This window comes from Mustela lutreola, chromosome 1, assembly GCF_030435805.1.
Source record: "Mustela lutreola isolate mMusLut2 chromosome 1, mMusLut2.pri, whole genome shotgun sequence".
NCBI classification, from domain to species: domain Eukaryota; kingdom Metazoa; phylum Chordata; class Mammalia; order Carnivora; family Mustelidae; genus Mustela; species Mustela lutreola.
Genome location: NC_081290.1, coordinates 48,334,298 through 48,360,968, shown reverse-complemented (window position 1 = coordinate 48,360,968; position 26,671 = coordinate 48,334,298). Strand labels below are relative to the sequence as shown.

Here is a 26,671-nt window from a genome sequence, read left to right as displayed (position 1 = left end):
TCTTAGTACACAGAGGTATGATTGGTTTTTGTGTGTTTGTTTATCTGGTATCTTGCAACCTTGCTGAACTCAATTTCAGCTGGAATTATTTTTGCAGACCCCTTGGCATTTTCTATATAGACAATCGCGTCTTATGCAAAGAGGGACAGTCTTGTTTCTTTCTTTCTGATGTATAAATGTCGATGGATACGCAACTACAACATGCAACGGGAAGCATTGCGCAAGAGGTAGAAGAGGACAGTGTGACTCTGACTTTGGCGGGAAAAAAAAAGAAGAGGATTTTTTCCTCAAACGAGGTTGTGGCAGTCATTTCTGTTGTCAGGTGCTGGTGGTGGTGATGCTGACTTTCGGTCTGAAAACCCCACCAAATCTTTGCTCCAGTAATCTCATCTTCAGGCTGTATTCTTATGAGAGGAGGGTGCTAGAGGTGCTGAGGGTAAAGCAGAAGATAGGTGAACTTATTGCACAGGTCCAGTAAATTGCCGGCAACCCCCCAACCCCCGCCCACTTCTCCCCAAACCCCTACCCCTGCGGGTCCACCAGGGAGGGATCCCTTAGGGGAAGCGTGGGCAGAAGGGACTGCTTTTTCGGGGCTCAGTTCCTCCAAGGCGCATGGGGGCGCTGTGAGTCCTCGCGGGGCACGGCGGCACTCTTTCTCAGCCTCCTCGGTAGGACTGAGACTTTCGGGACGGTGGCGGGAAGATGGCGGCACCCAGGGAGTGGCTGGGAACAGTAGAGGCAGAGGGGATCGCGGGTCGTCAGGGAAGCTCGGGAGTGGAGGTGGTATTTCCTTCCGATCCCGCCACCCCCGCCCCGCTGTGCCCTCACGGTGGGTGTGCGTCTGGGTTCAGCCGAGCGGTCCGGCGCGAAGGGCGGAGGTTAGCCTGAAGATGCTTTGGGCTTCTCAGGGGCCCCACACTGTTTTCCCAGATTTTTACCTTCCTCTCTTTTCACCACAGGTGATGCCGAAAAATGCTCTTTCCCGGGGACGTAGTGTTTTCACTTTCCTTAAGAAACTGTCATAGAAAGTCCTCACTGTGGTGGTTTTGGCTTCGCGGCTGTTACATTTTATTTTTTCCCTCATGGGAAGAGGCGAGCTAGGCAAAGGCGATGCATGTTACTGAGTGAATCCGTTGTCAGGTATTTGGGGGATTTCATTGGTTGTTTTGCTATCCTTTTATTTTAAAAAGTTAGGAAGAAGGATAGCATGAATTGCTCAGAAACCAGACCTAGTTTTTCTGTAATTTGTGTAGAGAGGATGTGTCCAACTCCAAAAGCCCAGATTTTCACCGAAATGATAATTGGGTGGAAGTGGCAAAGTGCTCCGTTCTCTGGATCCCTTCCAGATTTTAGTCTCAATACCGGATCATTCACCACGTAGACAGCAACAACGTAGACAGCAACAACGGCGTTTTCTTTCTGCAGAGACTAGTTTTCAAGAGTTACATCTCAAGTGATCAGTGCCTAAATATAATAGGTTAAAAAAAGTAATTAAATGGAGTGGTGGGCTTAATTATGACATCTTGTGCATAAAGCCAAATCAAGTTTTATTTAAGGGTGGTGAAAACTAGGTACTTGATGTAGATGACTCTAGTTTTACATTTTTCCCCCCCATTCTGGAACTAGGACCCACTCTTCTGTTTGTAAAGGTGAACCAAGGGAAAGAAGAAACACGGAGATTCTATGCCTGCTCAGCCTGTAGAGATAGAAAAGACTGTAATTTTTTTCAGTGGGAAGATGAAAAGGTATATCAACTTCTTAAGCATATTTAAAAAAAAATTTTTGAAGTATGTGACAATTTGAGAACATTGGTCTAAACCAATAAAAACATGCAACTTGAGCATTAAATCAGGTAAATCTCTTTAGATAATTGAAGATACTATTGTTTTTGGTTTGAGAGATTGGAGTTTATGCTTACTCTAAACTTAATCTACTCTGAGTACTGATGTTGTAAACTGTCTCAAATACCATTCGTTTTTAAGACAATGAGGTATCAGTACTGGTTGGGTGATCATTTATTTACTTATTTGCAAATACAGATTTCTCCATATAGAGTTTAGGTTGTGATCATTCTAGGCAGTGTTTTAGAAAAACATTTTTTTTTTAAACATTTGCATTGAACATCCTTTATACAGCTACTGTATAACCAATGAAGGCACTTAGAGATTTGGCTGTGAGCTTGGTATCCTCTTGGACTCAGCTCTAATTAGAGTTTCGGAAAGTTTTGCCTAGAAAAATTTCAGCTGTCTTAGATTTATTGGAAAACAGTCTTGTTTACCACTTCTGCACACCTGTTAAAATCACCATGTGTGAGATAATCTCGCAGTGCTTTAATATGTTAGGTATTGCTTCATAGTACTCTAGAAATTTCCCAGTTTAATGTGTTCTGTTTTTATTTTCCCCTGAAACAGATGCTTGTTTACAACATTGAGCTGCTTTAATTGGCTTTTTAATGTTAGCATGCAAAACCAGTTTTTCTAGGATGGTAGCAAGTTTGATAGTTTATTAAATGGTGTTTTTATTCCTTTTCAGTTGTCAGGAGCCAGACTTGCTGCCCGAGAAGCTCATAACCAAAAATGCCAGCCTCCTCTCTCCCGAACGCAGTGTGTGGAAAGGTGCTGATGTGTTATCATTTTTATTTATTGTTTTTGTTTTCTTTTTCCCTGTATCTTTGCATTTACTTTCATTTAAAAAATTTATTGTGGTAAAATATATATTATGTAAAATTTGTCATTTTAATAATTTTAAGTATACAGTTCAGTGGTGTTAATTATGTCCACAATGTTGTGCAATTTTCACCATTACTTATTTCCAAAACCTTTTCATCACTCCAAACAGAAACTCTGTTATTATTAAGCATTGACTCCTCATTCCAATTCCTCCCAAACCCTGGTAACCTCTTCTATACTCTGTGGATTTGACTATTCTAGCTACCTCATGTAAGTGTAATAAAATATTTGCCCTTTTATGCCTGCCTTATTAACACGTTTTCAGGGTTCTTCCATGTTGTAATATGAGTCAGAACCTCCTCTTTTTATGGCTGAATAATATTCCATTATATACACATACACCACATCTTGTTCTGTTCATCCATCAGTGAACACTTGGGTTGTTTTTCCCCTTTTGGTGGTTGTGAATAATGCTCCAGTGAACACTGTCAGGCAAATATCTGTTTGAGTCTTTGTCTTCAGTTCTTTTGCGTACATATCTAGGAGTGTGATTATTGGATCATATTGTAATTCTGTGTGTAGTTTTTTGGGGAACCACCAAACTCTTTTCCACATTGGCTGCACCATTTTACATGTCCCACCAGCAACGTACCAGGGTTCCACTTTCTCCGTATCCTTGTCAACACTTACTATTTTCTGTTTTTTTTTAAATTATCTTAGTAGTTGTGAAGTGATATGTCATTGTGGTGTTGAATTTTGGGTCCCTGATGAGTAATGATCTTGATTATCTTTGTGTGCTTATTGGCCATTTGTGTATCTTCTTTGGAGAAATGTCTGTTCAAGTCCTTTGTTCATTTTTAATAGGATTGTCATTTTTGTTGTTGAGTCATGGAAGTTCTTTATATGTTAAGGGATTTATGCCCTTAACAGATGGAAGATTTGTAGAAGCTCTCTCCTGTTCTGTAGATTGCCTTTTCACTTTCTTGATGATGTTCTTTGATGCACCGGAGTTTTTAAATTTGATGAAGTCCCAATTTATCAGATTTTTGCTTTTGTTTTCTTTGCTTTTTGGTAATATAGCTAGGAATCCATTGTTATATCCACTGTTAGGAAGATTTACCATACTATTTCTTTTTTGAAATACTCATAAAACTAAAACATTTTTTGAATGCTGTGAACATCACTTTTTAAAAAGCTACATTGTTGAAGTGTTTTATTGGGTGGCTGGGAGTTGAATCCTAGATTTATCTCTTTGGAGACGTGTGAAAAGCCACCTCTTCCTATGTCATAGGCCTTATTTGTGTATGCTGGGAGAGGCTCCTTAAGAAGTCCCGGGTTTGGGTTGCTGGAGGTTTTTCCTCTCAAGGCAACTCCTTTGGTTACCTGGGCTGCCGTGTTCAGAAGGATTCTGAGGTCTTTTCTATGTTAAGTGGAAAGGAGAATTGGGCTCTATTAAAAATACCTTCTTGAACTTTTTACATTTTGAAGTCTTTTGATGGAGTAGGCTGTTTCTTAAGATAACTCGATCACTCCTAACCAGAGTACTTAATCAGTGATAACTACTTAATACATGGAAATCCAGTCAACAACAAAACATATTTACAAGGGAATTGTAAATTTAGCACTACTGTGAGCTGGCTAGTGTGCTGTGTTTGACATGAGAATTACTTAATCTTGCTAAGGTAGTTTACTTAGATGAGAAAATTGAGGCCTGGAGAAGTTGAGTGACTTCATTAAGCTCTTACTGCTAAAATGACTTAGCAGTGACTCCGACTTATGCCTCTGATTCTAAAATGTTATTTTTAAACATAAAAGCAGATAGTAATTAACATATGATGTGTAATGATTTAAGGAGAGTTAAGAAGTTAAAATGTGAGTTATATAGAGATATAATGAGATTATCATAATGACATAAAATGGAATATCAAAGATGCAGAAAGTAGAAAGCAGAAAAACGTCACCGGTGGTTTCTCCTTTTGAACCCATTACTTTGTTCATTTTGTAGTATTTTCTCCTGATTTTTTTTTTTTACCTGTACCAAAGTTTATTTGTTTGACAAGGTCATTGCCTTAATGCATGCATAGTCTCCTGTACTCTGTGTTATGGATTTTATCTGATAAGCCTGTTTCTATGTTATGACTTAAGGATATTGATGATTTAATTAAACTCTATAAGAAATCTAGGTGATCTTGTTTCCTTGTGTAACCAAATTTTAGTCTGGAGTTAAACCACTGTTCTGTCTTTGTAGTGCCAGGGTGTGTTTTTTTGGAATAATTTTGGAAATTCATATTTCATGTTAATTAGAAAAAAAAACTTGCTAAAATGTGAAATATTAAAGAATTTTCAAAAGTTTATTTCTTGGAGGTCATACTCTCATCTCTAATCTAGTCTTGATCTTGAGAGCATATCTTAATATTTTAAATCATCATTTTAAATCATCTGTAACCCATTAACCTTGGATTTTGTTACCCAGGCTTGCTTGCTTGCTTCCTTCCTTCCTTCCTCCCTCCCTTCCTTCCATCCATGTATTCATTCTTTGAGGACTCAAAAAGAACTTAAACTGCTAGTAGTGGACTTGAGATATGTAAAGATAATGCAGTGCTAAGAAGAATATGCTAAACATAGAAAATAGTTCTAAGAAAAACCGAGTGCTCTAGAAGGTCAGCAACGATGCTGCTACCTTGTGCCATCGCTGATCAGTACAGTTTAGCGACACGAGACTTGAACAGGTCTTGGAGGATTGGGAGAAGTTGAAGGTTTTTGACAGGTAGTATCACTGATTTTGCTGCCCCCCCCCCTTTGTGATTGATGCTGTCATGCTTGCTTAGGGGCTTTCTGTGGAGTAAAACATTTGAAATCAGTCATTCCTCTAAAAATTTAAACTTTTGGCTTTTTAACGGACTTACTCCATGTTATTAAGTTACCTAACGAACTTACTCCATGTTATTAAGTTACCTATTCTCTTAGATGAGAGAATTGAGATTAGCTGTTCATCCTTGTGTGTAAAGGAACCTAAGAATGGTGTACTGTTACTGTACTGTTTTCAAAGTTAACTTTCTACAACTCATTTATAAATTATATTATGAAATAAGTAGTCCATTTGAAAGTATTAAAATGCATTTAAACATGATTTCTCTTCTATAATGCAAGCCTTCATCTGTCACTGTGGAGTCACAATAGCTTTTCACTGATAATTTCTCTTCCAAATTGTTAGAAAGGAATTATGGTAGTGAGCAAGATTAATGGGCCCGTGTTACTTGATTTTTATGACAGAGCTGGGACTGCTCCACAGATGTCTAGGTGCTACAGAACAGGATTTGATAATTCGTTTTTTTAATCTCACTCTTTGAACCATGCTTTATATTACATGTGTTCAGTTGACAGATTTACCTTTTGTGTCTGAGATTTGACTTTCCTTATAGATGTTAGCTGCCTGTTATGCCCTGGAATGTTATTCTATTATGTAGTATGTTGGCACCTTATTGTGACCGATGAAGTCTTAGAGAAGATCTATTTTATTGCTAAAATAAGTATTAATTTATGTGCATCTATAGAGTTTTGTTTAGTTGATATTTCATTTGGTTATGTGTTTTCAGAGCTCATTTAAACTCAGATTTTCAAGGTCTGCTATTAGGGAAATGCCATAAACATAATTCGTCTACTCTAGGAAAGGCAAATGGAACATCAAATGGAGATCAATAAAAATGACATTTCAAAATGCTAGCCTGCAAATTGTGAATCATGCTGAGCCCTGCGGCAGACTGGATTTCTTCTGCCCACCCTGGGTCTGTGCAGAAAGGACAGTGAGGAGGTGACGCTGAGTAAGCCTCAGCCTTCCACTCGCATGTTCTTCCTCCCATACTTCGAAAAAGGCTTGTTTCTGAGTGCAAAATGTAAAGCAGTGTACTTGAATGATTGTGATGTGATTTTGAATAGAAGTACGCACGAGATCTCTATTTATCTTTTGTCAGGAAAAGGTTAATAAACTAGCAGGAAAGCTTTCTGAGGAACAGTTTTGACAAGGCACAAAGATATATAAGTGGAGGTTCATTTAACAGTATTTTTCCCCCTTTGTTTAAAAGCGATTAAACTTGGAGAACTAAGCGCTGTCAGACAGTCCTGCATATGAGCAAATTATACCCCGGTCCTTCATGGTTTCAAACTGTCTTTCATCTCTTCCTGAGATGAAAGCTTCTCCTGCCCTCAGTGGGTATCACGAGGTGAGGGCTAGGCAGTCCTTCTGATTGTGTTTAAGTAACAGAACCTGACACAGTTCTGTCTATGGGGATCTTCCCTCTCTTTTTTCCTGTAAAGCCCTTGATTGTTGTCATTCTTTCAAGGATGAGTATTTGCTTCCCTAATATCAAACGTACACTCTGTTGCTCAATTGTGGTTCCTGACTGCATGTATGATACCTTTGTGTTTTGGGACTGAAATTGTAGGTGATGGCAGTGACCCTCGCTTGTAGTTCCAACAGTCTGCTGTGCTGAGTTGAAGAGATGACAGCATGAAGGGCTGGGACAGGTTTGCCATTGGGGGACCATCCCACCTACCTCATGACCTCAGTCTGGCTGATGGCTTTATATATCCTATCTCTGTGTTGTGGATGCTAAAATGTGAAAACGTGGGGCGCCTGGGTGGGTCAGTGGGTTAAGCCACTGCCTTCGGCTCAGGTCATGATCTCAGGGTCCTGGGATCGAGCCCCTGCATCAGGCTCTCTGCTCAGCGGGGGGCCTGCTTCCCTCCCTTTCTCTCTGCCTGCCTTTCTGCCTACTTGTGATCTCTCTCTGTCAAATAAATAAATAAAATCTTTAAAACTTAAAATAAATAAATAAATAAATAAAATAAAATGTGAAAACGTGCGTCTTAGAAGTGATGAAATGGTATGGTTGGATTTTGCTTTGTGATCTGGTCCATCAGGGTTCCTTTTCATGGGTAGATTTAGCTCATTCATAGACTGGATATAACAGATGTGCTTGATCTTGGTTTTGTTGTATTATTTTATGCTTTCTGGTTTCCTTGCTTCTCTTTGCTCTTTCACTATGTGGTGTATGTTTTCTTTTTTTAGTATTTGTTTCTTTTTTTCTTTGTTTTTGTTTTTGTTCTTATAATTGCCTTTGTAGCTTTTTATGCTATATTTAAATGTTTTGTTTTTTAGATTGTCTTCATACATCTAAAAATGAGAAATGATAAACTTATATTTCATCTTCTGATCTCTTTCTCTACAATGACTATCCAGTTTTGGTTATTTCTTTTTAAGGATAACCTTTATGCCTTTGAATATTGCTTACAGCTTTTACTTGATTTTTCTGTTTTAAATATCTTTTGGCCTTTGACTCTGACACATGAGAAAATCAGTATACTTACAGCATCTCCCACTTTCTCCGGGACTTCCCCCACCTCTTATATTTGGATTTATATTATTTATATTTTATATTGTAACTATAATACCCATATTGTTCTGTTTTCATTCTGTGGCTAAATGGATTTGGTACTTACTGATGGCCCCATTGCTGTAGTTCCTTCATTGATCTCCTATTTGGCTAAAATTCATCCTCTAGTGGTTTTTGCTTTTTAAATAAAAGTCCTATATTAACCAAAAATTTTAAATCAAAATCCTGTGTGGCTATCATATGGTTCCACTTACATGAAATATCCAAAACAGGCAAATCTATTGAGACAGAAAATAGATTAGTGGTTGTTAGAGGCTGGGGGTCAGGGAAAGGGGAGTGACTGCTGATGGGTACAGGGTTTCTTTTTGAGGTGATGAGATTGTTCTGGAATGAGATTGTGATGATGGTTACCCAACTTCATGAACATTCTAAAAATCACTAAATTGTATACTTTAAAAGGGTGATTATATGGTTCATGAATTAAATTTCAGTAAAAAAAACCCCCGAAATCTGTATGTGGCAGTGGAATCAAATAGTTCAAAACCAAATAGAAGCTTTGCAGAGAACAATCAATACCCCTGTCTCCACCTGTGCATTTCCCCCTCCCCAGAAGCAACTATAGTCAGCTATTCTGGCTAATTAGTTTAGAATTTTACCTTCCTGTCTATGAAATACAAAACATGCTTATATTGCTACTTCTTGATTAATCAAGTTGTGAATTATCTATGTCCTGTGGAAGTTGCGGGTTTATCTTTCTTTCTCTCTTCTCCTGCCCTCTCCCCTCCACCTCCACCTCCCCATAATCCATGCCTTTTTCCTACCCCATTTGTATATGGTTATATCATAATTTTAGTTAGATTCATATTTTATTGTTTGCATTATTATAACCCTTACATGCTGCTCAGAGCTAAACTGTGTAATACATCAAAGTAAGTTTTTTTCTTTCCAACACAACTTCTTGGGTTTTTTGGAGTTAATAATAGACTGGGATTTTTTATTATTGTAGCTGCTGTTTGCTTATTTATGTACATATCACTACTTCAACTGCAAACTCAGATGTCTGAGTCCTTTAAGAACATTCAGATGAAGCATAATCCATTGGTTTCATCATCATAGAGAAATCCGTCCCAGGGCTTTCAGAAATGCTCCTGTCTGGAATGGCTCTTTTACCTGGTACCCAGCTATCCTGAAGGTTTTTCATTAAGGACCCAGATTCTATGACTACATAAACCTGAGTTCTCCCAAGTCCCCAAATATTTATTTCCTTCCTTTATTCTTGAATGACACTGATCCAGCTATAAAATTATTCAGATTACATATTTTCCTTGGAATAAATGCAGGATTGCTTCAAGGCCTCCACAGTAGTATTTCTTAAATGATCTCTGTGAAAGGATCAGTCTTTTGTTTGCTTGTATTATGGTCTTGTTTTTATTCCCTACCCATTAAGATCAGATACTTCTGTAAATATAATGAAAATAAATTACTAGGAAATTAAATGAAAGAAAAAAGAAACATACAAACTACAAGCCCACATTTTTTATTAGTTTGAATATGCATAAAAATGCTCTGATTGGTATAAAAATTTCTAAACGTAGACTCTTAATATCTGTCTTTGTCTCATCAGGAACTGGTAACAGTTAACTGCCAGCACTAGTGCATGGCCACTCTGTGAGGAACACTGTTCTAGAGTTAAATTTGGTATTGTAGAAATCTGAGGCCAAACTGATTTTTACCACCCAACAATTTTGAAATCTGTGTTTCTGAAAAAACTTCTCTTTGCTGATACTTGGTTGATCCCTGTACAGATGGATGGAATTCTGGGTTGGAAATATTTCTCCCTCAGAATTTGGAAGGCAGGGTTCCATTTACTTTTGTATTCATTGTAGCTATTGAGAAGTTTAAGTTCAGAAGGTTCATTCCTGATCTCATAAATGAGCTGTGACCTGTTTGATCCCTTTGTCTTTTTTTTTTTTTTTAAGAATCTTAACTATTCCTATGGGTCTGACATTTCATGATTACCTATCTTGATGTGAGTCTTTTAAATTCTCTTTTGCTGGGTATTGAGTAAATCCTTTCAAACTGGAAACTCATGTTCTTTAATTCTGAGAAATTTCCCAGATTATATTCCTGTTGCCAAAGAATGAAAAACCAAATTGCATGTGATTTTGGGCTGAATACAACCAATTTCTTGCTTAGTATTTTCTGGGGTCATCTTTGCTTGTTTTCTTTGAACTGAATTCTTGCCTTTTCTTTAAAGCACTTTTAAAAATCAATTATTCTGGAAAATTTCAGGCATACACAAAAGCAGAGAGAACAGTATAAAGAATCTCCTACACCCACACCCAGCTTTATCAGTCATCACTATGTGGCTAATTTTATTTCACCTATACCTTCTATCCTGACTTCCAGTATAGATATGTATAATTTTACCCATAAATGTGTTTCTATGTATCTCAAGAAATAAGGCCTTCTAAAAAAACACAATTACAATATTATTAAAAATACCTGAAAAATGAACAATTCCTTAATATATAAATGTGATTAGTATTCACATTTCTCTGATTACCCTATAAATGCCATTTTATAATTGGTTTTTCAAATCAGATCCATACAGGGTTTATGCATTGTAATCGGTTGGTATCTTTAATCATTTGTTGAAGAAGCAGAGTAATTTGTCCTATAGAATTCCTCACATTCTGGGTTTTTTGATTATATGCTGTAATGTTTAACATTTATTCCATCCCTGTATTTCTTGTAGCAGTATGATCAGACTTGTGTTCAGTTTTAGGGGAGAGTATTCTTTTATAAGTAATGGGGTATATTTCCTTTTGTATTACATAGATAATGTCTGGTTATTCATTTTGTGTGATTTTTAAGATTGATGATGTGCAAATTAGCCAGTCTCTAAGCAATACAGTTGATTTTGTATATTAATCTTTTATCTTGTAATCTTGATGAGCTTACTTTCTAGTTGTAGCAACTACTTAAAAATATTTCTTCAGGACTTCCTACATATAAGATCATGTTGTCTGTGGATAAAATTTTTTTTTAAGATTTTATTTATTTATTTGACTGAGAGAGACACAGGAAAAGAGGGAACACAAGCAGAGGGAGTGGAAGAGAGAGAAGTAGGCCTCCCACTGATCAGGAAGCCCGATGTGGGTCTTGATCCCAAGATCTTGGAGTCATGACCTGAGCTGAAGACAGATGCTTAATGACTAAGCCAGCCAGATAACCCTGTGGATAAAATTTTTATGTTTCCTTTCCAATCTGTGCCTTTTATTTCTTTTTCTTGTCTTATCAAAGTGTCTGGAATCCCCCGTCAGTGTTGAATAGAAATGGTAAAAGTAGACATCTTTGCTTGTGTCCCAGTCTTGGGAGGAATGTGTTCAGTCTTTTACCAGTATGGTGTTAAACTATAGGTTTTTCTCAGATGCTCTTTATGAGGTTGTAGAAGTTCTCTTCTGTTCCTAGTTTTCTGAGAATCTTTCTCGTGAATGAGTGATTTTTGTCAAGTTCTTTTTTTCTGCACTTGATGAGGTGATTTTTTTTTTTTTATGATTGTTAATATGGTGGCTCGTGTTGATCGAATGCAAACATTGAAGCAGCTTGGCATTCCTGGGCTAACCTACACTTGGTCATGATCTGTTACCTTCTTTATATACTGTGGTTTTGATTGTTAAAACTCTATTAGTTTCTGAGTTTGTGTTTATGAGGTTTATTCATCTTTGTTTTTCTTATAATTTTTTTTTTTTTTCTGGTTTGGTAGTGGGGTCATGCTGGCCTGATGAAAGGAATTGGGAACTGTACTTTCCTCTTTAGTGTATTGGAAGGGTTTGTGTGGAATTGGTATTGCCCCTCTGTCTTCTTTTTTGCATTGTTTCCAGTGAGAAATCTGGTATTGTTCTTAATCTTTGTTTCTGTACATATCTTTTTTTCTTCTGATTTTAAGATTTTCTCTTTTTCACTGATTTTGAACAACTTTATTATGAGGCATTTTGTAGTTTTCTTCATGTTTCTTGTGCTTGAGGTTCTCTGAGCTTCTTCAATCTTTTGATGTAATTTTTGGAAAATTTCAGCCATAATTTTTTCAAAAATTTTTCTGCCTGCCCCTCTTGGGAGTGCATTTTCATGTATTTTGGTCCCTTGGTGTTTCATTTTGGATAATTTCTAAGGCTGCGTGCCTTCATACACACTGATCTTTACTCTGTAATATCTAAGTTGCTATTAATCCCATCTAGAGTATTTTTCAGTTCAGACAATTAAAAAAAACTTTTAAGTTCGATTTGGGTCTTTTTAATATTTTCTGTGTTTTTAGTTAACAGGCTCGTCTTTTTTCTACCACTGGAACATACAGAGTATAGTTACAGTAGATGGCTCTGATGTCTCTGTCTACTGATCATAGCATCTCTGTCATTTTGGACTCAGTTTGAATTGATTGTTGGTGTTTTGCCCCTAGCCATGGGTCATGTGTTCTGTTTCTTACATACCTGATAATACTTTGATTCAGTGCTAGCAGTGTCCATTTTACCTTCTTGTATCCTGGGGAGTTTTTAATTCCTTTTCCATATTTTTGAGCTTTGTTCCTGGAATGCCGTTGTTACTTGACTGTAGTTTGATACTGTGGAGCAGGATTCAGGAAACTGCAGGGCGAGGGCCAGCTGTGGTCAGGCCTGTTCAGTAACACTGGGTTTTGTGCTACAGTCACAGAGTGGATGAGACTGAGAAACCAGATGGCCTGCCAAGCTTGAGATTTATTACCTGATCCTATACAGAAAAGGTTTGTTATTCCTTACTTTTAAAGGCTTATCTTTAAGCTTTTTGGCAAGACTGGGGCACCTTGGAGGGTAGGGCTAGTTGCTCCCCACTCTGAGGCAATTACCCTCCTTAGCACTGTACCTGATGCTTGTGTCTTAGAAGATTTCTTCATTCGGCCTTGTTAGTTGGAACCTTTCTGTGTCCTGTTGGGTATCCGGTGATTGTTCCGCCTGCTCCTTTCAGCGGTTCTCTCCCTCGCTCTGAGATCTTTCTTCACATGCACGTGCTGCTCACTGCTCAGTACTCAGCAACAGACTTGAGGGGAATCACGGCAAACCGTGGAGCTCCCTCTCAGCGGCCTGCTTTCTGGCCTGTGGACTCCAAATGTATCTTCTCCAGTACTCGGCCTTGTGGATTCCAGCTGCCTTCGCCTCCAGCACTTCTTAACTCTGCCTGGTCAAGTCATTGAGCTGTGTTTGGGTTCTCTGTGCCCGTGTCACTAGCTCTCCACAGGCAGTAAACTGGGCAGGTGTAGCAGTCCCTCATGTGTTCCCTTTTCCTCTTCACCATTGGGGCTGCTTGTCATCCATGATGTTATAACTGTACTTTCATGTATTTTGTCTGTTTAAAAAATTTTTGAGGGCCAGGATGGGTAAATCTGGTCTCTGACTCCATCATGGCTGGATGTGGAAGCCTTCAACTCTTTACCTTTAATAATGAAAGGTAGTAGTCGTAAATTCAGTGTTTCTGTTGCTGGAGAATGTGTTGGTTCTTTCTACTGCATTTCCTGTCTTAGGGACCCTTTTCTCTACTGACATTCTTACTTTGAATTACTAGAAAAGTTTCCCCTAATACCGCTCTCCTTTTTCTTTCCAGCCATAGATAAAGCTGTCAGAAGCACAGTTATCATGGAAATAGAAACATTTAAATTACTGGCACGATAAGCTTATTTCTTGCTGTAGCCATTCAGAGTATCGATTTGTCACTGCCTTGGGTGCTTTCAAGTGAAGCTGTGCTTAGATATAAAAAGTTTTAAAGCCCACTTTGATTCTATGTGAAGCTCACAGTTTTTCCAGTGCAGTTCTAGCGGTTAGTCAGTTGAAACTGTGGGCTTCTCGAACTCTAAGAACCCTTTCGTGCAGTATTCGACATGCTTAGATTTGGACATTGCCGACCTGCTGTGGGCCTTGATACTGGTGTTTGTTTTTCTTTGGTTTTCTTACTCTGATTTCATAGCTGCTACTGCATGTACAAAATCAGCAGTTTTAAAATAATGTGCTGTAATTATTTTCTCTAATTATCTCTAATAAAATGAAAGGGGGGAAAAACCCCAAAGTGGTAACTTTGAAATAAGATAGGAGGATGACTTGAAAGGGATCAAATGGGATATCAGTACGGGTTTTTTGTTTTTTGTTTTTTGTTTTTTTTTAAGGCTTTGGATATTGTCTTACATTTGGGGGGGATGAGCTTTTTCAGAATTGCTTTCCTTGGTGCTGCTAAGAATAGAGGAACTTTGTAGCAACGTTTTTTCTCCTAGGAGGTAATTTTTCTTGCTAAGTATGCCATAAAAAATTGAAGAATGATCTTAATTTCTCATTTTAAAATGACTGTCATACTGAGCCAGACTATTTAACACTTCAGAGTTAGAACACATGGATTTGTCAATAAATTTAAACGTGATGGTAGTCTCCATTACTACTAAGTTGTTTGAGTAATATATTATATTCACATTTTAAATGGATATTGATCCTCATTCAGTGACTGAATTAGAGCATCTCAATTCTTATAAAATTGCTGATTCTTTTCTACTTTGTAGGTATGCAGCTGGACATCAATTCCAGCCAACATTCCATAGATTTTTCTTACCTTTGCTTCTTTACACAGTACTCTTTAGGAGGTAATAGTACTTTGTGCCTCCCAAAAAGAGCAAACAGAAATTGTCTTTAAAACATCAAACTTAAAATCTGTGATTTTGTGTTGACTTATGTCTTGAAGGTACGTGAAGTTCATTGGGTTGCCCTTGTCTCAGAGGAAGTTTTGTCAGAGATGTCAGCAGCTGCTGTTGCCAGATGACTGGGAGAAGCATCAAGAGCACCGGGTGGTAGGTGATATTTCTATCACCCAGTTGAAAAGGCCCAGTCAGCTTCTTTATCCACTGGAAAACAAGAAGACAAATGCCCAGTATCTGTTTGCTGATCGGAGCTGTCAGTTCTTGGTAGACCTACTTTCTACCCTTGGATTCACAAGAGTCCTGTGTGTTGGAACACCGAGGTATGCTATATGATTTTTTGAAGATTTCTACTATCCCCACTATTTAAGCTGTAAGAAGAAATGATCACATAGTTATTTACTATGTTCTGGGAAATCGCATGCAGTTTCAAATAAGCAAGAGAAGTATAAAGCACAGTCCCTCTCTTGAGGAGTTTGTAATCTACATTACATTTCAGAGAAATCTTTGTAGATTTCTGATATATGACAGGAGATTCCTTCTGATTTTATTTTTTAATTGCTTATCATTTTAGATTCCTCTTTTTCAGATAAGTTCTACCTTTTAAAAAAAATGTTTGAAAAACCGAAACCTTGGTTATATCTGCCAAATTCTCTTCAGTGTTTTATTGAAATATTAGAAATACCAGGAGAACATTGGTGGGGTTGTTTTGGTTTATTTGCTTATTATCTGTGGCATTTGTGATTCCTCATTAAGGAATCACATTCCTTATGTGGAATGATTCCTCATTCATGCTTTCATGAATTGTTTTAGGTTGCATGAGCTGATCAGATTGAAAGCATCAGGTGAAAAGAAGTCTAACATTAAAAGCCTTTTATTGGATATTGATTTTAGGTAGGTTTATAAAGTCTGATATTTATTCTCGTTTACTGTCTCCTGTTTCTGTTTAATGTTTTTCTCTTATTTGTTGTTTATTACCTGTTGCAGTCCTTTACTGTTCAGAAGTAGTAATTGGTTAGAAGCCACCTTTTTAGTCATATAAACTCCCCTTGTAATCTTCCATATTTCAAACAGAAAGGCAGTGGATTTCTTTTGTTGTTGTTGGGTGTGCTTCCTAAATTTTTTCAGTGAATGTGTCTCATTGACCTGGGCTTGTATTGTAGAGGTAAATTCGTACTGACTGAAATTTCCTCTCATACACTTATTTTTCAAAAATAAATCTGAACTTCTCCCAGGATTTTGTTTCATCATGATGTTTTAATATATTTATTTAATGCATATGTATATTTATTTATTTTAATTCATTTTATTCTAATTCTTTTACTGTATTTTACTTTAACACATTTTATTCATCTGGTAAAACACATTTTACCAGATGATGTGCATATTGGCTTTTATTGGATATAGCTTTCACTGGATATAGACAGGTCTTAAAGCATAAGATTAGCAGACAGCTGGAATCTGTGGGAGAAGGTCAGAATTAAATAGCATCTGATGTGTTGGGACAAACAAAGAGGAGCACACGTGGCCCTTAGGTGATAATTTAGAAGCAGATGTGTCCACCCACAGTCTCTGGGATCCTGTAAACTTGAAGTACTTTTCCAACTTCAGTTGTTTGAAGTTTTAAATTGAGACACAGTGCACTGAAAACCCACCAAGTTAAGGTGTATGTGCCAGTGGTTTGGGGTATATTCATTATGTCTTGCAGTAATCACCCCCATCCAATTCTGGAACATTTCCATTCTTTTCCATTCCGAAAAGAAACCCTCTCCCCACTTGCTGTGATGGTCAGTGATCTGGCTTCTGTCCCTGTGGGTCTGTTGGTTCTGTGTGTGTCCTGTAAATGGCAATCCCCATATGTGACCTGGGCTTGCGGCCTCTTCCATGTGCCGCTGTGTTCATCCAGCTCACGGAATGGAACAGTACTTTACTCCTTTCGAGGCTGTATTGATGTTCCACTCCATAGATGTATCAGATTCTTGTTTTAAATACCACATTCCTTTCCTAAAGAATGACTGTTAAATTATTGTCAGTGTATTATTTTAAGGGTAGAAGTTTAACTCTGGGGTTCTTATAACAGTGCAAACAGTAGCTGGTGTTTGCATTGGGTGTTCGCACTGAGTGCTTGTCCTGGGTGAAACCCTGCTCTCCCTCAGTCAGTCCTCACAAGAGTCTCCGCTGTACAGTACGTGCTGTTATCCTCCTTGCTTTCCAGATGTGAAAAACCAAGGTACGAAGAGGTGAAATAACTTGACCTAACAGTGATGAGTGGCCAAGTCAGGATTCAAACCCAGTCATTGTGGCTCCAAAATTGATACCCTCTGGGAGTAACTTGCTTTTAAATTTGTACAGAAGCTTTTTTTATATGGCCCATTTCTCTCTTGTCCCAATGTCTCTCTCTTTCCCCATTTTCCTTCGTGCCTGTTCCACGAAGGTTCACATGAGTCAGCAGTGGGTTTACAGGTTATTCATATATTTGGAATATGGCCCTCCTTCATCAGGCACCTTTCCTTGGAGCCTGGAGATCTATTTATGTCAGACAGGACGTATTGGCTCACATGACTGGAGCCTAGGATCTAGCAGGCCTCCCTGCAGGCGAGGTCCTGGGCCTTGCCTGGTGTAGTTCGGGCTTCATCTTTCTCTTTCCGCCTCTCGTTCTTTCTTGGGATTGGCTTTTACTTCCTGCTCATTGCCAGGGATTTTGGTGACAGCAGATTTCAGCTTAACTGTCTAGGAGACAGCTCTCTTTCCTGAGAACCCTAGCAGCATAGCTCCAGGGAGGGACTGGCTTGGCTGGAACTGTATGCCTATTCCAGAACCTTCTCTGTGGCCTCGCAGGTAGAATTCCCTGGCAGCCCTGACCAAACACATTGAGTGGGTTCACCAAAGGAAACCCTCTCTGACCATAGGTGCAGGGGAGACACACACACACACACACACACACACACACACACACACACGTCACGCGTCTCGTGTCCAAAATTGAATTAGTTAACATAATGTGTATCAGTTGTCAGCAGCACTCATCTTCTCACCTTTGGGACTTTTACCTCAGTGAAAATGGTACAGGGTTGTTTTTCTAATAGTACAGTTCTTTGAAGTTACCATACAGTTTGTTTTTTATTTCATTCAAGTCAAGCTTTTTCCAAGCTAGTTGTGGTGGACTGGTTTCTACACAAACTAGAAAAAAAAATCAGTGATTCATCTTGACTTGTTCAAATTTCAAGGATCTCCAGTTTACTTTTTTTTTTTTAATAGCAGCTTTTTAAAGAGACATGGTCTTTAATTCTGTCACCTAAAACCTTATGGATTTTGGCTTTTTAGAACTTTTTTATGCATATAATCATTTTAAAAAGTAAGAATTAGTCTTTTTTCCCCCACCAAATATCAGGCATATTTTTGTCTTTTAAATTGAGATGTATTTCACATAGAGGAAAGAGGTTTTTAGTATTCTTCACAAGGTTGTGCAGCCATCACCGCTACATAATTCCAAACATTTCCATCATCTTTGATGATGTCTCCATCATGGTCCCCATGAGTGACCTTGCCTCTTTTCCCCCTCCCCCAGCCCTTGGCCATCACTAATTTACTTTCTGTCTCTAGATTTGCTTATTCTGGATATTTCATAAAAATGCATTCATACAATATGTGGCCTTTAGTATCTAGCTTCTTTCATTTAATGTTGTATTTTCAAGGTTCATCAAGTTATACCTTCTTATGGCTGAATAACAACTCCATTATAAGGATATACCAAATTGTGTTTATCCATTCATCAGTTTACGGACATTTGTGTCACTTACGCATTTGGCTCTTTTGACTAATGCTGCTGTGAACGTTTGTGTGCAAATTTTGTGTGAATATAGGTTTTATTATCTCTTGGGTATTGTGCGAATTTTTTAGGGCTGCGATAACAAAATAACCATAGATAGGGTGGCTTTAACAACAAAAATTTATTGTCTCAGTTCTGGTGGCTAGAAATTCAAGATCAAGGTATCAGTAGGTTTGGTGACTTCTGAGGTCTTTCTCCTTTGGTTGCAGGTGACCTTCTTCTCACTGTATTCTAACATGGTCTGTCCTGTGTGTGTGTACATCTCCAGTTTCTCTTTGTGGGTCCAGATTTCCTCTTTCATAAGGACTCCAGTTATCCTGCATCACAGACAACCCTAATAACCTCATTTTATTTTAATTGACTTTTTAAAAGGTCTTCAAATACAGTCATAGTCTGAGATACTGGGGATTAGGGGCTCAGTAGATTAATGTTGAAGAGTTACAGTTCAACACACAACAGGTATTTATCTTAGGAGTAGAATTGCTGGGTCACATGGTAGCTCTACTTTGAACTTCTTGAGGAACTGCTAAACTATTTTTTAAGGTGACTACCATTTTGCATTTCCACCAGCAATATATGCAGATTCCAATTTCTCCACATTCTTGTCAGCTCTTGTTATTGTCTATCTGTATTTTTAAATAAATTAATTACTTGTTTTTTTGAGAGAGATAATGGACACAGGCAGGCAGAGGGAGGGGCAGAGGGTGATGGAAAGAAAGAATCTTAAGCAGGCTCCATGCACAGCATGGAGCCCAATGCAGGGCTTGATCTCAGGGCCCTGAGATCATGACCTGAGCTGAAATCAAGCTCAGCTTGGTGAGCATAACCAGCTGAACCTCCTAGGTGCCCCTGTTGTTTGTCTTTCTAATGTGGTATCTCATTGTGATTTTGTTTTGCATTTTATTAATGGCTCATGATGCTGAACATCTTTTCATGTGCTTATAGGCCATTTGTTTATCTTTTTGGAGAAATGTCTATTCAACTGTCCAATTTTTAATTGGTTATTTGTCTTTGTTTTTGTTAAGTTGAAAAGTAAATATATTCTGGATACTAGACTATTAAAAATTAATTTTTTAAAAAAATTTCATTTTGTATTGTTCATTCCTAGCGTCCTAATTTATTTTTTAAAAAACAGTATAAAACACACATTGGTTAAAATTTACCACGTTAGTTATTTATGTGTACAGCTCAGTAGTGTTAAGTAAGTTGAATATCTTCACGTTGTTCTACAGCCAGTCACCAGAACTATCCATCATAGCTGAATTACTTTTAATTTGAAAGATTTACATGGACCCTTAACTCTTAATTTAAGCTATATGTCTTTTAGTTTTATCTTTCTTGAGCCTGTATATTAAAATTTCCTGGACAGAGTAGGGGGTTGTGGTTAAAGTTATTTTGTAACTTATTGAATATACTGATACTTTTTTCTTTTTGTATCTATAAGCTTCTGTGTATGTGTTGGAAACAAAAACTGAAGGTATTGTAATAGTTAGCTTAGCTTCTTTTATAAGGAGTCAGTTCTGTAAAAGGTTGACATTGGGTATTAAGAGAGAGCTCGTTGGGGTACATGGGTGGCTCATTTGGTTGAGTGTCTGACTCTTGGTTTCGGCTCAGGTCATAATCTCAGGGTTATGAGACTGAACCACACACTGGGCTGGTATGGAGCCTGCTTGGTATTCTCTCTCCCTCTCCCTATGTCTCCCCCCAGTAAATTAAAAAGAGAAAGAGAGAGATTTTATTTTACTGAAACATGTTAGTGGCCAGAGTGAACAGTCTGTTGCCTGTACTGACGATATTGTGGGGTATGAAGTAGCTTCAGATTTTTCACAAGGACCACAATTAAATCAGGAACAAATTCCTATGTGATATAGAGTGACAGCAAGTTGTTACTTTGGGCACTTTGACTTTAGTTTGTCGTCAGCCTACAAAAGGTCTGTCCAAGGCTTCAGAGAATTACCCCAACTCCAATGTTACATATGCTATAAATATCCTCTTCAGGGGGTCTAAGATACGAAGTTAACATTTGCTAAGATGGATTTTTATATGCTCCAATTTTAGCATGAAAGATGTGAAACTCTATTTGGCAAACTATCATCCAAATAAAGTTATATCAAAAAAATGGATTTCTTAGGTTCATTTCATGGACTAATTTTATTCAGCTCTTGATTACATTTCCTGTGTATAGAGCATGTTTCACACTTGGTAACTGACTCTCATTTAAAGAGAATGAATGGCCAAATTAAATGAATGTCCTTTTGCAGTTTTCAAGTGCATGCATTTCTGATTGGTTTTGTTTGCCTTATTCAATACAGAGAATAATTCTTCGAGGCCAATTTCATTTTAAGAGGGTAATGTTCAGTGATTTTTCATAATTTAAAATATGAAAAATTATGCTCCCTTGTTTGTATTTGATGGAAACTCGGAGCTGAAATCTTGGCTTTTTTCTCTCTCTGACTCTGCCTACTGCTGCCCAGAATGTTTTGGACAAGTGTGCTGTGCTGAATTTTATGTAAATAAAATTTTCTTTTTTAATTTTTAGAAAAAAACTATTGTATCTTTGAGAAGCAATACAAAAAATGGAGAGGGGGTAGAAATATATTTTAAAAGGAATTCTATTTTCCTTTGTTCACACTTAACAACAATGCAAGAAAGAAGAAAATCCTCAAATGATAGTCAGTCCACAATAGTACTGGTATTGAGATATACTTATATATAAAATAACTGATATATCTATATTATCCATTATTTGGAATTTAGTTAATTAGGAAGACATTTGTTTATTGATGGCAATTGACATTTTTTTTTAAAATATTTTATTTATTTATTTGACAGACAGAGATCACAAGTAGGCAGAGAGGCAGGCAGAGAGAGGAGGGAGCAGGCTCCCTGCTGAGCAGAGAGCCCAACGTGGGGCTTGATCCCAGGACCCTGGGATCATGACCTGAGCCGAAGGCAGAGGCTTTAACCCACTGAGCCACCCAGGCGCCCCGGCAATTGACATTTTCCCAGCATTTTGGAATGTTCATCAGGTTACAGTCTATTTCAAATGTTTTTTCAGTTATCCAAACCTTTTGTTTATTTCTTCAGTGCAAATTTATGTTTTATGAAATCCGCAGATGTACTGACAGTATCTCAAATGATATTAGGGGACATTGTACTTAGAATGAACAGCTGTTCTTCTGTCTCTACAGAACAAGAGAAATGGGTTTAGATTATAGGAGGAGAAATTTTGCTTGGACATAAATGTAATTCCCTAACATGAGGGGCGTTAAGACGTAAATCTTTACAGCCGGTACTTACTAAAGTAGTGATGCCTAGCATTTCAATAAATGCTATGTAGCTGCTTTGTATTAAACACTTTACATATATTTTCTCATTTATACTTACCAAGTCCAATGAAGTAAGACACTATTATTTTTTTCCATTTTGTAGATGAAGAAACTGAGGCTCTGGTAGGATAACTAACTCACTAAGTTTACATAGGTAATAGTGACACACCTAGTGTTTTGTTTTGTTTTAAGATTTTATTTGAGAGAGAGTGTGTGTGAGAGAGAATACAGGAAGGAGTAGAAGGGGAGGGAGAGGGACAAGCTGAGTGCAGATCCCTGTGTGGGGCTTAATCCCACAGCCCCAAGATCATGACCTGAGCCAAAATCAAGAGCTGAATGCCTAACTGACTGAGCCACCCAGGCCCCCCAAGACCCAGTGTTTGAAACCATACTGTCTGACTACAGAACCTGTATAACTTTTAACCATAGTGTAATATGAAAGGGATAAAGCAGGTCTGTGCATTAGACTACATGCTCATCATGGGCGGCAAGTCAGTTATGGACAGTAAGGGAGGAGTAGAAGTAGAAGCAAAGTGTCACTCTCACGATTTGGTTAAAGAAGTTGTATAAATAAGCATGTGCCCCTGGATTTTTTTCACTAGGTTATGGATTCTGTACAAGGATAGTGTGGTTTGTATGTGAATTGTTTATAGCAAAATTTTGGAGGTTCGCAATGCTATCCTGATATTATACAAAAAATTCAGAATTCAGCAAGAGCTAACAAGACCCATATATATATAAAGGGGGAAGATGCAGAGACAGACAATACAAATACAATTAAGGTGTAAAGAAAACTCAGTCTTGTAAGAAATCAAGTAAATGCAAATTTAAACCATAATATGCTATGAATTTTTAGTAAATTAGCAAAAATTTATGAAATGTTAATGCCCAAAGCTGGTACTTTCATTCATTACTGATTGCATTTTAAAGTAGTATCTTAGAAGAATAAAATTGTTCAATCAGTAAATAAATATCTCTCTTTCCTGACACTAATTCAGTAAATATGAAATGCACATGCTTATTTTTCTTATATATTGAGAAGCATATTTTACTGAGCTAATCTGCAATAGACAAGAAATGCTTTGTATTAAATATTTTTTTTTGTTAACCACAGAAGAAAATAATTAACAGCTGTTGAGCCAAAATGTTGATTCAGTGTTTTTCTTGAAATTATTAAGTATGAGAGATGCATTTTAATTGCCATCCCATCTCAAACTTAAATTATATAACAATCTATCAGTAATATCATTGTTTCTGTATAATTCTGTAGTTTGAAGGAACATGTGAATTTTGTATGTGAGTCTTCTGTAGTTTTCTCACTGGCTTATTAACTTGGGAACATAATTTAAGTTTGATATTCATTCATTGTTACTGACTCCCTGAGAGTTTGGGAAAATATTCTTTATTTCAAGAAACTAAGGAATGATGAAGTTGCTTTTATTAAGGGTATGATTTTATAGTTTTAAAACTTAGTTTGTATTTACTTACTATATAGCCATAACTAAGCAAATAACTACAGTAATAAATTATTTTACAGGTATTCACAGTTTTATATGGAAGATAGCTTTTGCCATTATAACATGTTTAACCATCACTTCTTTGATGGAAAGGTAAGAATTACAACCGTTATCCTTGTCACTGTGGAAGAACAAGTTCCAGAGTACCTCGTTTCTTATTTTTTAGAATCCCTCAAGATCAAATCGTGGCTGTTGCACCATTTATTGATTGGCTATTAACCCCCTTCATCCACTGAGTGTGTATCGAGTATCTAGAAGTGATTGTGTATTCTTCTTTTGTGACTTTTCACTGCTTTTTGGATATAGACACACTTTCTTACCATGGCCTCCAGGGCTTTGCCCGATCTGACACCTGCCACCTTCCAGTCTCTCTTCTCGTTACTGCTCTGGGGTTTGTATTTGTGTTCTGCATGTATGACTCATCTGGGACTGTCTTTTCCACCACACAGGCTTTTGCCCATGCTGTTCCCTCTGCCTTCTAGTTTTTGTTAACTTCACCTCGTCCTTCAAAGCTCTGTTCCAAGTCGCTTTCTCTAGGCTGCCCTTAAACCCAGACGAGGTCGGGCTGTCTTCTCTAGCTATATGATACTGTAATTAAATAACTGGTTAGTTGTTTGATGTCTGCCTCCCTGGTAAATTTCATGTCCCGATTAAGGGGACTCATAGTTTTATTAAACTAATTCTTAAAAATTAGACAAGTTTGAGAGTGACCCCTTATCTGTGAGCTCTGGGTGATAGTGATGGTGATAATGGCAGAGGCCCTCAATGGGTAGCAGGGGGTAGCTTCTTTCAATAATACGATGTTAGTAATGTCACTATGAATAAGCAGCATAGCAGAGCTGATACTTTTACTCCTCGATTGAGCTCTTTGTGAGTCATATTACAAGATAAAAGCTATACCCAACCAAGTAATCACAGCGGACAGGAAGTTGGCCACAACTGTTTGAAATGATCAAGACTACCTGAAGCACATATCCATATATGCATGTAAATCAATTTTTCAAAAATTGTGAACCCTGTATAAATATATATTGTTTCTTAAAATGTTAATTAATGATAGAAGAAAAACCAAGCAAAACTAAAAAAAAAAAAAACTAGTATCTAGGAAATGAAAACAAATTCTAAATTGTTGGTTGGGATTAAAAAACGAGTCTTCTGATTCAGTCTAGCCAGTCTCCTTCCATGAGACTCAGTCAGCATTGGGGTATATATATTTTTAGCTGTGATCACCATGAAAACCAAGTATTGAAATAAATAGCAGTTAGAAATAGACATAGGTCAGTTTCCCAAAGGGCTTATGTGGTCGATAATCTCTAGGATTTGAGAACTGATTAGATGAGTGTGAAGAAGAGAGAAGAATTGCAGACTCACTTGGCAACAGATGATGATGGACTTCTCAGCTAGGCCAGTGGTGGTGGGGAAAAGAGAGGTGGGTTCCGTGGGCGTTTCACAGATGGAAGCCAGAAGGCTTGGTGGTAAGTGTACTGGGGTAGAAGTCACAGGTGACTTGGTTGTCTGGCCTGACTTTGTATTTCATTCTTCAAAACAGAGGAGGGAAAGTTGGAAGTGGAAGTTGGAAATGTTGGGTTTGTGAGGCAGGTGGAATATTGCTATAGAGGTATTCAATATGACTTCTTGGAACTCTGGGACCTCAGGCTCCAGGGTGTGGTCAGGGGCATGTGTGTCAGGGCCAGCATCAGAGGAGGTGAAATAACTGAGTGTCTCTTATTGCTAGATGCTGGTTTGTGTATGTGCGTCTTGTTTTTCTTACCATGACTTTGCTTTCTATCTTGAATGGTAATGGTGAGATAAGAGTGAAATGACATTTGAATACCTAATAGTTGCCTAACCATTACTTATATTTTAAGAATAACATGTAGGGGCAGCTGGGTGGCTCAGTGTGTTGGGCATCTGCCTTCAGCTCAGGTCATGATCCCAGGTTCTGGGATTGAGCCCTGCTGAGGGAGCCTGCTTCTCCCCTGCCTGCCATTTCCCCTGCTTGTGCTTGCTCTTTTTCTCTCTCTCTCTCTCTCTGTGTCAAATAAATAAATAAAATATTTTTAAAAATGTAATATGTAATTAGCCTTTTCCTAGAAAATTCTTTTTAACTTTTATTGAAAGCTTATGGAATTATCTTTTAAGTTTCTAAAATAATGGTTGGAATAAGCTGCCAAGACTGAGCTCCACTTTATTTTTCCCAGAAGAAAACAATTGTGTAGCCCAGGCTTTCCTTTCTCTATATTTTAGGAGCAGCCTTTACATAGCACTGCAACTGTAGAGATTGATCTCCAGAAAACTATTGTCTTGGATGATTTTATGATGGGCCCTTTTTCTGCCTACTTCCTGAGTCAAGGTTTTCTGTGGAAGCTTACCATCTACTAATCAATCGCTGAGTATTTAAGTATTGGCCAGGTGCCTGTGAAGGTGTGCAGGGTGCTTTGGGGGATATAAGCCCCTTCACAGCCCACTGGATTAAAAAGCAGGAGTTACCTGTGCAGGATTTTCTCATAGAAAATCATATAGTCTTTCAGGTAATAGAAAATATCATATGCCTTAATGGGCAAGGAGTTTGAAGTATGTACAGGGGATCATTACTTAAAGTACCAAACACCTTGGGGGCACCTGGGTGGCTCAGTAGATTAAGTGTCTGCCTTTGGCTCAGGTCATGATCCCAGGGTCCTGGGATCAAGCCCTGCTTTGGACTCCCTGCTCAGCTCCCTGCTCTCTCTCCTTCTCCATCTGCCCCTCCCCCTGCTCATGTGCACACATTTGCACTCTCTCTCAAACAAGTAAGTAAATAAATCTTTAAAAAAAATAATGAAGTACCAAGCTCTTTTTTAGTGATGATTGAGATGAAAGACAGAGTTAAGACACTGTCAGCATTGGTGGTATAAGCAAGCATCTGGTTTCCACGGGTGGCCAACATTAGGACCCTCAGCAGGTCATGATGGGACATCATACCATTGATTCTTACCTGGAAACAAATGTACTCTATTGGTTTTTTAATTTGGCTAAGACTTTAGGTTTCATTTACTTGTTTATTTTCTTTTCCTACTTTTAAGTCTAAGGAACTGGAAGGTTTTTCAATAACATCATCTGTACTTTAAGTCCTTGTTCATGTAGGCAGGTTAAGGAAGTGCCAGGCAGCACTTGAAAAATGATTAACCTTCCTGACACGCCATCCCTCGCTCCAGGACTTCCAGTGGGAAGTTAATAAAGACTGTCCCC

General features: G+C 37.8%; 1 protein-coding gene across 6 annotated transcripts in view; it reads left to right on the top strand.

Annotated features, from left to right (window-relative positions):
* The first annotated feature begins 680 nt into the window (after positions 1-680).
* Positions 681-26,671, top strand: part of ZCCHC4 (zinc finger CCHC-type containing 4) — a 45,260-nt gene continuing 19,269 nt past the window's right edge. For all 6 annotated transcript variants that reach the window (XR_009351164.1, XM_059164428.1, XM_059164418.1 and 3 more), the window contains exons 1-6: positions 681-829; positions 1,627-1,745; positions 2,533-2,615; positions 14,816-15,091; positions 15,582-15,662; positions 23,464-23,536. Coding sequence is in view for 5 of the 6 variants with exons in the window: in XM_059164428.1 (XP_059020411.1) it covers positions 703-829; positions 1,627-1,745; positions 2,533-2,615; positions 14,816-15,091; positions 15,582-15,662; positions 23,464-23,536 (759 nt within the window). In the remaining variant the exon portion in view is untranslated. The remainder of the gene's footprint in view (positions 830-1,626; positions 1,746-2,532; positions 2,616-14,815; positions 15,092-15,581; positions 15,663-23,463; positions 23,537-26,671) is intronic.